The sequence below is a fragment of the Agrilus planipennis genome, unplaced genomic scaffold (genome assembly GCF_000699045.2).
Source record: "Agrilus planipennis isolate EAB-ADULT unplaced genomic scaffold, Apla_2.0 scaffold77, whole genome shotgun sequence".
Taxonomy (NCBI): Eukaryota; Metazoa; Arthropoda; class Insecta; order Coleoptera; family Buprestidae; genus Agrilus; species Agrilus planipennis.
In genome coordinates, this window is record NW_020439413.1 from 739,972 (window position 1) to 753,046 (window position 13,075).

Here is a 13,075-nt window from a genome sequence, read left to right on the forward strand (position 1 = left end):
GGCACCAACCAAAAACTACTGCGTAGAATTAATTGGAATTTTTCACACACAAGCCTTGCTATATGAGCTCTCAAAGCATATAAAAATTATAAGGCTTAAATGTGAAGTTGGGTGCAAAAGAATACAATTAAATCCTCTGTCGGGAAAAAACGAAATGACTTTCCGAACAACCCTATAGTTTATTTTGTGTGTTGATGGGAATCTATAAGTTCTAGAACCAATTTTTAAATACCTTATTAAACAAATATTTCTAGATGGCGACATACTAAAACTTTCTCATTATTTAACTTCTTCTCTTTTTTGCAACCAATGACGCCGATTTGGTGGGCGATTAACTAAAACGATCTATTTTTCATCATTATCAAATGATTATCGGAAATGCCGTAATCATATCTGTTTCATTATTATATTACATAAGTTTTTAAATTCGATTTCCACCTTTGAGCGCACCCAAGACCTTCTCAGGCTAAAGTATTTTACTTAGAATGTTTATACTCATAGTTAAATATTTATGGAAACTGCCAGATATATTATGTTTGATATCATTAGCTCGTCATGGGCAGTTTCGATAAATATCTGACCAAAAGGAAGAGTTATTCTAATTTGATGAATAATGTTCCCTTGATTTGAAAGATCTTGCAATTACATATTCTGAAATTCCATCTCTCCCTATTTTTAAAATGGTCTTTATTATACCTTGTTGCAAATAATTTATCATGAAAATTGAATATTGCTCGATTTTGAATTTTCGACAATCTGTTGTGTCAGGTACCTTAAGGTGTAATGTAATCACCATAATTGTTAAGGTTTATTTAAATTAAAATTAATATTCTCAGTGTGTAAAAAATAAGGAAGTACAATTGAAACTGCAAATTCTTAACACACATCTGGCTCATCAACGGATTTTTGAAAAACCATACCTCCACATCTCGGACACTTATAAGTTCCGGCTGTTTTTTCACATTTATGTCGACAATTCAATGTAGGGCAATTGTAAACCCGATGTGAAATAACTTCTGGTGTGCAATACGACCCAAATTTGTTGCAATGAGGATTAACAGCTTTATCTTTCTGATTCTGAAATCGAACACATTCTTCTTTTTGACTTGTAGAATCTTTAAAAATCTTATGCTTTACTGGTGAAACTTGTGAACCTGGATGTGGTCGATTTATCTTGGATATATATGAGTACTCAAATAAATCAAGTATGGAACCTACTGTTTCAGTTGAAGAACAAAGTTCTATCTCAGTCGAATAGCTCGATTTGCCTTCGTCAGGCCATTCAGGTATATAATTTGGATTGACAAATTCCATGGAATTTTCATATTTTTTAAAATGTGATACATCTTTATCGTTGCTCTTCTGTTTTTGACCATTTTGAAAATCACTTACCACATTTTGGTTTTGGGGTGGGGGGGAAGTTCCAGTATCCTCCGTTTGAGTACAGCACTGTGATTTTTTCGTATTAGTATTTACTACTTTTGGCAACGAGTCATATTTGTAGATTTCAAACGGATAGTTTGATTCACTGTTTTTGTGTTGAGGAATCTGTCTCAACTTGTCCAAATGATAATATGTTGCTTTCTGACATCCATTGTTTTTATGAGTCGTAGATGAATCGATAATTTCGCTGTCTTTTCGTTGAGAAAATGACCTGAAGCTGCACCGTGGGCTGTTAATAGGCATTGGCAAAGGTTGTTCCTGATAAGTTTGAGATGTAGAGGTTTGTTTGTTATACTTTTGAGGAGGCGGTTCTGCGTTGGTTTTTATTTTCGGAGGCAGTACATTTTCACCACTATCAAATGGATTTGGGATCCCATTATTTTCGTAAAGCTGACTTGATGTGTTTTTTCTTGTAGTGCTCATCTTCGATAGAGAACTGTCTTCTTGCATTTCGCAAGGGTTTTCTGTTTTACTAATTCTTCTTTGAAAAACCTGTTTCAAATCTCTTTGGGTTTCTTGAAGTGGTTCATTTTCATAAACAGGAAACGAATGTTCTTCGCCAATACCCTCCTGCTGAGAAGTATCATTTATTTTGTTTTGAGGAGCAGTTGCAGCAAGTGGCGTTTGTAGAAATGCTGTCTGCGGGTAAGGATTGTACGTTTCAATCTTTGTAGTACGAACAGTGATAACTGGGTTTCTTTCGCTACCGGTTAGTATAGCTTTTGTAATTTTTCTAGTCCGAGGATTTTCCAACAAATCAGCAATATCATTGGGCCACCAGTCACTAACGGTTCGAGTGGTGACTTGATATTGCTTAGTTCTCGACTTCGAAGTACTTTCTGTGCGTTTAGGAATTGGAACCGAGTTTGATTGAACCAAAGGACAAGTGTAAGGCCTACGCAAACCAGAAAAAGACGCATTTAATGGTCGTTGATATTTCTGCTGAATTCTTTTAAAATTTCCCTTCGGAGGCGGATTGTATGTACAATTATTATAGTTTAACGTCATCGGCATTTCTGATGGCATAGCACTTTCATCTACCCCAGTGTAGTTTTGCGGCCGCCAATTACCGGAATTATTATCGTAAGTGCACATTTTCAAATTTTTGTAACAAATTTCCAAAAGTTACAATATAAACTAAACGTTATTGTAGACAACACTTTTCAATTTTTAAAAATACGTATGAGTATAAATATTGAAATTTATAATTTGACAAGTAATTTTTACATGACATTTATTTAAAAATGCTTTTACCCGCGAATTCGTTCATGTAAAACTTAGGTGGAAACTGTATTTTTGTAAAACTTTCGTATCAATTTTTTTTTTAAAATGGCCCAATAATTTTAAGAAAATTTACATAAAAAAAATGAGAAGGTATTTTTTTTTGTAAATAAGTTGTTTATAGGTACATAACCTCTTTAAGTTTGACTGTCACTAATTGGAAAAGTGCCCACGACATAAATACTGTATTGAAGCCTCACCCATAAGAATGAGTAGGTAAAGTTCTCTAGTAGGGGCGGAAAACTTTTATCTACCATAAATTAGCCTACCCTCTCTGACCTGGGTTATGATAGTGTTATGTTAGATTAAGTAGGGAAGGTTAGGTTAGGTTATGGTGAGTAAAAGTTCAGTCCTCCTCGGGTGATATTGATATCCCATCTCCTAACACAAACTAATAAATAAGTGGGTCATTTTAAGCAATTTCCAAGAAAATTAAATTGAGTACAAAAAATAAGGAAATGTACGTGAATGTTCGAGAATTTTTCTCCGCCTCTGCTCTTCTTTAAATAAAAGTAAAAATGAAATGGTTAATTCATAAAGTTTTTTAATCTTTTGTGTATTATTAATTCATTTTAATTGATTCTTTATATTCTTTTGCGCAAGCTTGTAGTAGTTCCATTACGCAGGAGTAGTGCTATTGATTCACCAACAATCTGCTGTCAGCTGTGTTTTATGTCAGTTTAAAGTTGAGTTTTGTTTATAAAAGAATACAATGTAGCAGAAACAGTATATTGATAATAATTGCATTTTACCTAACGAATAATTTTTATCATGTCGAATGCAATTTCGGAGGCATCTATTAAACTTATAAGGAGACTCATTTTAAACATTACAGATTGCGAGGTATACTAATTTAAAATCTATAATTTTTAGGTTAAATAATTGCTTTTTATTTTAGGAAAATGCTCCTGGTTTTGAAAAAAATGAAAAAAGAGTTATTTCAATCATAGAANATAAGTTTAGCGCGTGAACGGGGATCGATGGTCTAATCACAGACAGTAGACTCGGGAACGCGTTAACAAAAAGACTCTATCCTGAATGGATAACCGCTAAGAAACCCTAAGTGTTTGTGGCACTAGCTCCTGGTCAAGATGATTCTAACGATCCCATCAACGTATGCGATTTTGTTAACATTTAAGGTGTATTGATCTGCATTGAGAAGAGGATCCTTCTTATAAATGTTTTTGTTCAGTTTTTATTTGTAATGTTATCTATCTAAATTACTTTACAACTGACTCTAAATCCATTTGTAGTTAGTGTCTTTTCAAATTTCATATCTATTTTACTTTACTATATAATAAAGTTGTTATTGTTTTCCAATCTCGCCTTTCTTATCATTTTAATACCTTACGCCCAGTCACGCCAAAATAATAAAAACACAATATAATCAGATAATTAAAATAAAAAATTAACGAAAAATCTAAAGTAACAATTTACCTCGTGACAAAATCAGGATTATTTACAGAATAAGGTAGCATTTTGTGACTTTTTTTAGTCTATTTGAATATCAGAAAGGGAGAGATGGAGAACTAAAGAGAAAGTATTCTAAGAGGCTTTAATGTAGGAACAACATTAGCGTAACCAAATAAACGTGGTTATTGCCATTAATTTATGGTTACATAGCCATATTGCATAAAATATTTAGGAACACAAACATACAGAAATTATTGAAATACAGTATGTAGCGCTTGGCGCCATCTAACGTTCGGAAAGTGGTTATTGTAACGCGCGGTCGAGGTTGTCAGGTAGCTATATTACTAAATATACGAGGGTGGATTGATNATCATAGAAAAATCTGACAGCATGTGCTTCAAAAGTCGGGAAGAAATGAATAAGATTATGGAAAGCCTTAGTGATAAATTTTTAGTGCATGGTTTTAAAGTGCAAGCAAATTATCTGTTTTCATTGTATCAGAAATTTATGGACGATGTATCTACGTTTTATGATGCTTCTAATAAAATAAACATTATCAGATTTATAATCGCAATGGCAGAAAGTCCAACAAATAATTTCTACAAGTTTAATCAAAATTTCCAAAAGACTGAAGAAGTGGCAGAAATAAATTGGCCGAAATACCTACAGGAGGGTTTGCCAAATTGGTCACCACCTCCTGAAGAATCTGACTCTGTAAGTGAGATGATTATGAATTGAACATTTAGTTTTCCAGCCTCCTGTTGATTTTATATCTTGCAAATAAATTTGCTAATACTGTTTTTGATTAGTTCGTGGATATTTTCTTAAATTGGCCCCTTTACCTCTTTGAGGATATTAAATGGTTCCCTGAGAAATCGGAAGAAACTAATGTAGGTCTTTAAAGTCCTTATTGTATACATTTTTATATAATAGTAACAACAGTATTGCTTCCCCTGTATGATACTTTTTTAAATTTTCTATACTTTAAATACTAAATATATTTTTAAGGACTGGTCTGATTCAGATATAACTTCAGATATTGCATTGGAAGATGAAGTTGATGATGAATATTGTATCTTGCCTCAAATTGATAAGATAGAACAAACTAAAGAACCTTGTGAAATATATTTTGAATCTAAACAAAAGTTGGAAGAAAATGTACAAAATAAATGGTTTCATTCTAATAAAGTGCGACATAAACCTGCAAGTAACGAAAGGGAGGCAAACATTGCATATTTATGGTAAGTACAACTTATTTTTATCTTTTATTACTGTTTTTTATTTTACTATATTTTATTTTATTTNTAGGTAAAATTCCCTTTACCCTTAATGGTAATTTATGTAAGTACAGAACAGATAATATCAATTCTTGATACTGCAAGTGGTTAACATTTCATTAAGTTATTTTTTTTAATTATATACTAGTGTTTAGTTTTTAATAGCAATTTATTTGCAGAAATTTGTAGAAATCTAAATACTACTAGCAATATAATTTAAGGCCAATGGTGGGATATTCATTTAAAGAAATTACTAAATTTAATTTACATAATCAACAATTAAGTAAAAATATGTTAAAAAAATGTTAACCACTCGTAGTGGGTACCAAAAATTAATATTATCTGTTCTGTAATTAATTATGCACTGTTAAAAGCCAGATTTATTAATAAAGCAACAAAGTACGTTTTAGAGAATAATTCCATTTATGAGAATGCCTGGTATTTATAAAAATAAGTACTTATTAAATTGAATTGCGTCTTCAAAATGTAATAAATTGTTTAAAAGAAATTGTGCTCTCGAATACCAGAAAATGGCCAACAGTCAGAATTATTATTAACGTAAAAAACGACAGTTCTGAGTAATATGCTGTCATTAATGAGAATATTCTATTTAAAAAGTTTATTCAAAATTAACTTTCAGTGAATTTTCAACGTACATATTTTCAATATTTGCTGAAAAGAAATTATGCTATCTAATAACGATAAAAAAATCCAAACGCAATATTTAAGTATTTAGTATTAATAGCCCCCACAAATGATGTTAATATAGCTTTCATGAAAAGTATTTTTTTTTTTTTTGAAAACAAATTTGTAAATCTCTTTTCCTAGGGATGATTATATCAATGAAATAACAGGTGGTTTATTGTCTGATATCAGTCCAAGCGTTATATCTGAGTATAAAGTGATGAGGGAAGTAATATGGCAGCTTTATGAGCCTACAAACAGTTTTTGCTTCGAATTTTCTGGGGATAAACTTGTAGTCAAAAAGGGGATTACTATTTCTAGCGTACGAGAGGTAAAAAATCAATTATTCAGGTTAATATCCTTGACACTTTTCAATTTTTAAACATATTCACACTTTTTTTTAATAATATTTTGTACATACTCATGTTTTAGTTTACGCTATTTTCGCGTTTTACAACTAATTTGTAGGGTTTGAGTACTTTACAAATTTTCCTGTTGTAGTATTGCTTTGAAACAGTATTATCTAAAATTTTGCCACACATCGAAGTAATACAAAGCTTAAAGAAATTCGAGCATATGGTACACAATTTCAATCTTCATAATCCAAAGGATCCTAGTTCACCCCCCGACACCTACAGATGCTATGCGTCAGCTTTAAAAACCATCTTAGAACCCCTATTTCAACAATTAAAAGAGGTTGAAGAAGACATTTTTGCACAAGGTGTTTTTCCAAGTTCATAATTAGCTTAAGCGTTTGTTAGAGCACTGATTTATTTTTTAGAGTCAATTTGTACCCTTATTACATTATTCCAACGATTAAAACCCATTTTTGAAACATTTGAATTGGTTAAAAGGATTCACGATGATGTAATAATCGATTTTGAAAATAATTCTCGATATCATTGTGCCACCAATTTAATTATCAAACTTCATGAAAAGTTGTCTAATACAAGTAATAATAGAGAACAAGTTATCGTTGCTACTCTTTTCTTGGAGAGCTTACGGAAATACTTGGACTTCGTGGAGTCTTGGATGTTTAAAGATTCTTTTTTGGATTATACAGAAGAATTCGTCATTTTGGAGTAAGTGATGACGTGTTTAATGTTTGCATTGCAGTAGTAAATTTTAGGAAATCTATACTCTACATCATAGCTTAGAATTTGAGAGAACACCAGTTCGTTTTCTTATTTATTTCATTTAGGAAAATATTAAGACACTAACGTTCCACATATAATCCTTCACTGCTCTTTTGTCCCTTTTACTTATGTTTCCCCGTCTCTCACACTTCTATTCCCACTATTACTAAACAGACTTAAGAATGAGAATTCAATTTCGAGTATATTTGGCTTATGTTTTTATCGATGCCAACAAAATTTTTTATTTGTTTCGTTGTCTAAGTGCCTGTTATGTATTGCTTTTTTAAATTAATTTTCCAAGCATTCAAATAAAAACGAACTATATTAGGATAATATGTGTGATTATAGAGGTGAGAATTCAAATCAGGAGATCGTTGATCTTCGTATCAGAGATTTAGACCAGTCCGAGTATAACAACAGCATAATAAACTTCTTTTGTACAGAAGTCTTTCAGATAGGCAGGAATGTTCGACTTCTTCGTCTTTTGGGAAAATCACATCTGGGTGACATATTACCCACAGCTAAGGTTGTGGGAGGTAGGTGTTCATCAGTTTTTTTTTTCAAACGAAAATAGTGCGTTTTAATCTTACAGATTCTCTTCATGATGAATATTTAAATGCTGTTTTACGGGAAATTTCAAATTACTTTGAATCTAGTGATGAATTTGTCTTAACCAATGAAATAGAAAAATTAGAAACTAACGATAAAAATGACCTAATTTCTCCAATACAAACAGATCAAATTAGTTTAGATGGGTGCAATGAATTAGATAATTTAGTGGATACGTCAGATGGGTTTCTCATGGAAGCTTTTAAACAGTATTTTTCAAATAGTGAAGAAAAAATTTCTATTCCTCAAAGAGAGAACTCTTACCAAAGGTAAAGGCTATCCTAAGTGATTTATATTTAGTCTTCTAGCCCAACCTTTTTAGATTAGATAAAGTCCTAAAAGGATTTTGCCCTCTACAAAGAATAATTGAGACCGCTCTGTTCAACATAATTACTGATAAGTTCAGTCAAACAGGGATCTTGGCAAAGGGCTTGTTTGTTACTGACCACAAACTTGATATCAATTTCAAGTTTCTAAAGCAATTATTTCTTTTTGACGGGGAGCTAATATTTCCGTTTTACAGAAGATACATTGAGCAAGTGAGTATATTTTATACTTAAAATTGACGAGCTAAATTTAAATAATTTTTATTAAACTTAGTACTTATTTCTTTTTATTAAGAAATTTTCGACAGTTTTATAAAGGGACTGCTGACTACACTATTTAAAGTAAAAAGGCTAAATGATGATGTCTAGTTACTTGATTTTAATTATCTACTTTCATGTTTGTATTTAAAAGAACCGATGTTAAGGACGTTCCCAAAAAGTATTCTTAATAAGGTCATCTTCCAAATCTATCTGCTTCTGATAGCGTTCTTAACACGTGAAAAAATTTTAGCCTAACATTTTAGGCGAAACTCAAATGTTTTAACCAGTCTATCTTCTTCAAGATACTATAGTCAATACCTTGAGAAAGACCGATCGGTCGAAATGTTCATTAAGTTTCTCCAAAAAGATTTCTTGAAAAGCTGCTTTACAAAATTTTACGTTTTATCTTTATCATTACAAGATCGTCTAATGACTGATTGGATATGCGCCTTTACTCCTTTCTATTCTGTTTCAATCTTTGTATTTATTTTAAACTAGAATAATCCTACCTTTTTAACTATTTGCGATCAGTAATCTAATGTAGGTCTTTTTCTACCCCTCTACTTTGTTTCTGTTTCTAAAGTCTAATATTTCTAAGATGTTCTCTTAATAAGCCTAAATAACGATAAATTCTCTTTGTTTAACAGGCCAATTCTAATTCATACATAAATCAAATTTGGCTAACAACGTATTTGCAAGATATTCTAATGGACGTTTATCCAGAATTTACTGATGATTGTCGAGTTGAATTGAAAAACAACTGGAAGCTAGTCAACGATCCCCTAAGAATGTGTACATTTATTAAAATCCACACAAAAGTCAAGTGGCCAATCAATTTGTTAGTTCATGAATATCACTTAGACATGTACCATAACATTTTTCTATTCATTCTAAAGATTAAATGGGCTTTATATACATTGAATCATCTTTATTTCGTAGGTGAGAATGTACTTTCCTTATTGGAAATGTTATTTTCATTCTTGATGTTATAATTTAATAAATGCTTTATAATTTCAGATCTCGAGCCTCATCCTAAAACAGCCGAAAAACCTAACAGATTGGTTCAAAAAATAATTGGAAAGTTAAAAATACTCCGTTTTGCACTGGTTAACAATTTTAGTAGTATTCAACACTACATTCTCGGCCATATCTACATTAAGTGTAACAGGTCATTTGAGGAAAAATTTGAAAGTGCTTATGATTTTGACTCAATTTATCACGCCCACGATACTTTCATAACAGATTTTCACGACGAATGTATTGGTTTTAGAGATTATCAAGCGAATAATCATGGATTCTATTTGGTAAGTGTATTTTCGTTTAGGGATCCATTACTTACGGAGTTCAAAAAAAGGGGGGAAGGTTCTTTTATATAAATCTTACTTGGTGCAAGTTCAATGCATGAATGAGTTTTTTCGCGGTAACCTGGGAAGCAATAGTTGATACGTTGTAATACGAGGGTGGATTGATAAGTTTCCGGCCTGACCAAGAAAAACAAGGTTTTTAAAAATTTTTTTTTTTTATTTCTCAACATAATCTCCTCCAAGGCTGATACATTTCTCATAGCGGTGTTCCAGTCTATTAATGCCATCTCTATAGACTGATTCGTCAAGCTCCTCAAAATAACCATTTACAGNTTTCAATAAATGGTTCAACGAAATTTGCAATCGATTTGAACACGTGGTAATATCCTTTAGCTTTAGAGCATAACTGAAACGCTTATCACAAATTGCTTAATGTTTAATACCACTCATCTTTTTGTCGCTTCTTGGGTTAAAATATTACTATATATAGAACTGAGATGTGCGTTTTACTTACCAGCTTCTAAAGAGTACATCAAACAGTTATTGGAAACACTTACCTGAAACAAAGAAAATATTATGTTATTTGATTGAAATATTCGGATATATACGTGCTTAACAAGCACGATTAATTTAACTTCTTTTAGTAGCATGTTTATTAACTTCTATTAACACCATGTACACCTCAAAGAAAAGTGGTTTTAAGTATGCTACAAATAGTGGAGGGGCAGGGGAAGGAAGTGACAAATCGATTATTGAAAGAGTAATCCTACCCTAGCATAACCTATTCTAATATAGTAAAAAAAAATCTGAGAAATTATTGTCTTTTTCTGTATAGAATTGGGGTTCTAGACAACATTCATTCTAAAAACTGTTTTTATTATCTTAGATAAGGTTAACGCTAGCTTAGGTTAATAACTTGCTTATTAGGCAAGTAAGTAATCTTGTTTCTACGACATATCAATAACTTGCTTGCTAAGCAATTTGACAATTTATTACGATAACGTTTATTGATTCGAAGAGAAAAAGACAGTCGGAAATATATACTTTTGGGCTGCAGTCCAGGGATCCGTGTATATAAAAGACCCCCGATTCCACTGACGACAATTGATAATATTGTGAATTTAGAAAATAAAAATCATCTAAATCCCATGTATTTTCTTATGAAGGTTAATTTTCGTCCTTTATGTACTGTTTTACCCCCTTTACTGATGAAGGCGCCTCAGGGGGGCGGTATTTCCGCAGAAGGAGTGGGTCAAAGATGGCTGAAGATGACAGCTGTCAAAGGTGTCTGAGTAGGAGTGGAGGGGAGGGGGTAAAACAGTACTGAAAGGACGAAAACGAACCTTCATAAGAAAACACATGGAATTTTGATATCGAACGGTGGTAATCTACCTACTTCATCCTTTCCAACACATTAAAATAAATGTTTTTGAAAGGACAACTCGAAAACAGGTAAACTTTCGTCTGCATTCTAGATGTACCCTTCTTTAATAAACGAGACAGTTTTTCGAGAAATTGTCTTATACCTATGTACTTTTAGAATGTAGTAGTAAAGCATTTTTCTCATTACTGGCTTCATGTGAAATCTACAGAAATTGTTTGTTTTCGTGCCTTTCGTTCTGTATACGATTTGAATATTTTACGGGTGTCTACAAACAGCAATTTCCCATTGATCTACATTAATAATTAATTAGAACAATTAGGTACTGACTTTCTATTTCCAGTAAGCACTTTTGTTTTATATCGATTTGAAAATTCCATTAGGTACTTAAATACTTTAAAAATTGCAGCTGTTGTATTTGGTGAGGAAAATAAGCGCCATGTGGAAGAATCCTAGTAATGTGAATATTCTGGAACTGGATAAATATTCAAATTTGCAAAAACAGTGCCATAAGGTTTTAGACCCTATTATTCTAAACGGACATCTACAACAGGTTTAATAAAACTACAGTATTGTTGTTCCTTGATAATTATTTATACTTAATATTTAGAAGTCATTATACAAGCATTTTGTATCAAAATGTTACAACTGAAATAAAAATAAAAGAAAAATAATTAACGTTGTTTGTATTAACAAATACCTATCATTCTTTTTTAATTGTTTTAAAATTGAATCATGACAATAAAATACAATAAGCAAGCAGAGAAGAATTGCTTAGCTATTTAATTCGGGAGGGAACACGCCTAACAGTCTAGTGTAAAGCTAAACCTCCTGTTTTAGGAATCGTAGTATTTTGTAGCACGCTCACGCTTTCTTTTCTACTTCTTTAATATAAAAACTAGAACTGCTCAGGATGTTGTTTATTTCGGCTGCCATTTTACAGATTAATATATTCAAATATATAGGAAAGGAGACTAGGGCGTGGATAAATAAAATAACTAAAAGGACTTACCCCCAATAACTACAACTTTCACTCATTCACTTATGAACATCTTCAGGGCGAGACTTGCGCACAATGTATATGGACTGGGCCGAGAGGTGAAAGCCGTATAGTGGTGACCCTTGACACTTAGGCAGTTAGTATAAGTGACTCCAAAGTAGCGCCATCTAGGTTTCTCAATCATTACATAGATTGCTTAGGATCATAAGGTTACAACATGATGTATGTTTACAGGATTTTTTGTTTAAGCACTTACCCTCCCCCGTGAAAGATTTTCCCCTTTTCTGCCTCCACTCCTATTCCCTCTTCCTAGGTTAGGTTTGTTATGAGTTTGTTTATAATGGAAAAATAATAAATAAAACATAGACATATATATTATATAAGTACCAAAAGTGTTGAAGTTAATGAAAATGGAATTTTCCAAAAAATTAAAAACCCAGAGGGCGCCACTTTTCAGTCTTATACTAACTCCTTAGGGATCAAGGGTCATCCCGATATAGCCTTTCTATATAGAAGTCTAAACGCAAAACTGCAACTCACGGTAGGTCCAGATGGATATTTGAATAAATCTCACATAATTAAACACAGATCATCACGATTATGACTACTCTTTCTTTACTAACCGGTTACTAGATTTCTAGTGAATTACACAACAAGACAGTGAAGTTATATTAAGTTATTTGTTATCGACGTTTTGTCCATGATTACCAGGGACATCCTTGGGGCCCTTCTGATAAAAAAGAACAAAAGAGACCACTTGACGCAGTGCAATTTCAAATCCACGTGCAATTTAAGTAATATTCTACCTCAAAGTAGTGTAATCCACTGAGGGACGACTTGAGATCAAATCAATTTCCTTTCTACTTATAAAAATTTGTCCGATAAACTGATAAAAATTAAATAACTTTTTAATTAATTTTAAAAATTCCGTTTCCAATATAACTTTAAAATTGTATCATC

The 13,075-nt window shown here is 32.0% G+C and overlaps 1 protein-coding gene across 2 annotated transcripts; it reads left to right on the top strand.

Moving 5' to 3' along the window:
- Positions 1-3,370: 3,370 nt before the first annotated feature.
- LOC108734271 (gamma-tubulin complex component 5-like) lies at positions 3,371-11,789 on the top strand. 2 transcript variants are annotated; one of them, XM_025978968.1, is made up of 14 exons: positions 3,371-3,567; positions 3,623-3,667; positions 4,507-4,851; positions 4,947-5,027; positions 5,146-5,378; positions 6,243-6,429; positions 6,600-6,819; positions 6,880-7,180; positions 7,583-7,770; positions 7,827-8,112; positions 8,166-8,382; positions 9,078-9,369; positions 9,448-9,734; positions 11,525-11,789. In XM_025978968.1, the coding sequence occupies exons 1-14, from the start codon at positions 3,496-3,498 to the stop codon at positions 11,672-11,674; spliced, it is 2,904 nt and encodes a 967-aa protein (XP_025834753.1). In that variant the 5' UTR covers positions 3,371-3,495; the 3' UTR covers positions 11,675-11,789. The 2 variants fall into 2 exon arrangements, with proteins under 2 accessions (XP_025834753.1, XP_025834754.1); XM_025978969.1 differs by lacking the exon at positions 4,947-5,027.
- Positions 11,790-13,075: the final 1,286 nt, after the last annotated feature.

Bases quoted from the DNA above. Each gene is read 5' to 3' on its own strand.
- LOC108734271 (XM_025978968.1), top strand. From the start codon at position 3,496: ATGTCGAATGCAATTTCGGAGGCATCTATTAAACTTATAAGGAGACTC. The intron at 3,568-3,622 runs GTATACTAATTT...TTTTTATTTTAG, and splicing joins TAAACATTACAGATTGCGAG to GAAAATGCTCCTGGTTTTGA. The intron at 7,181-7,582 runs GTAAGTGATGAC...GTGTGATTATAG, and splicing joins GAAGAATTCGTCATTTTGGA to AGGTGAGAATTCAAATCAGG.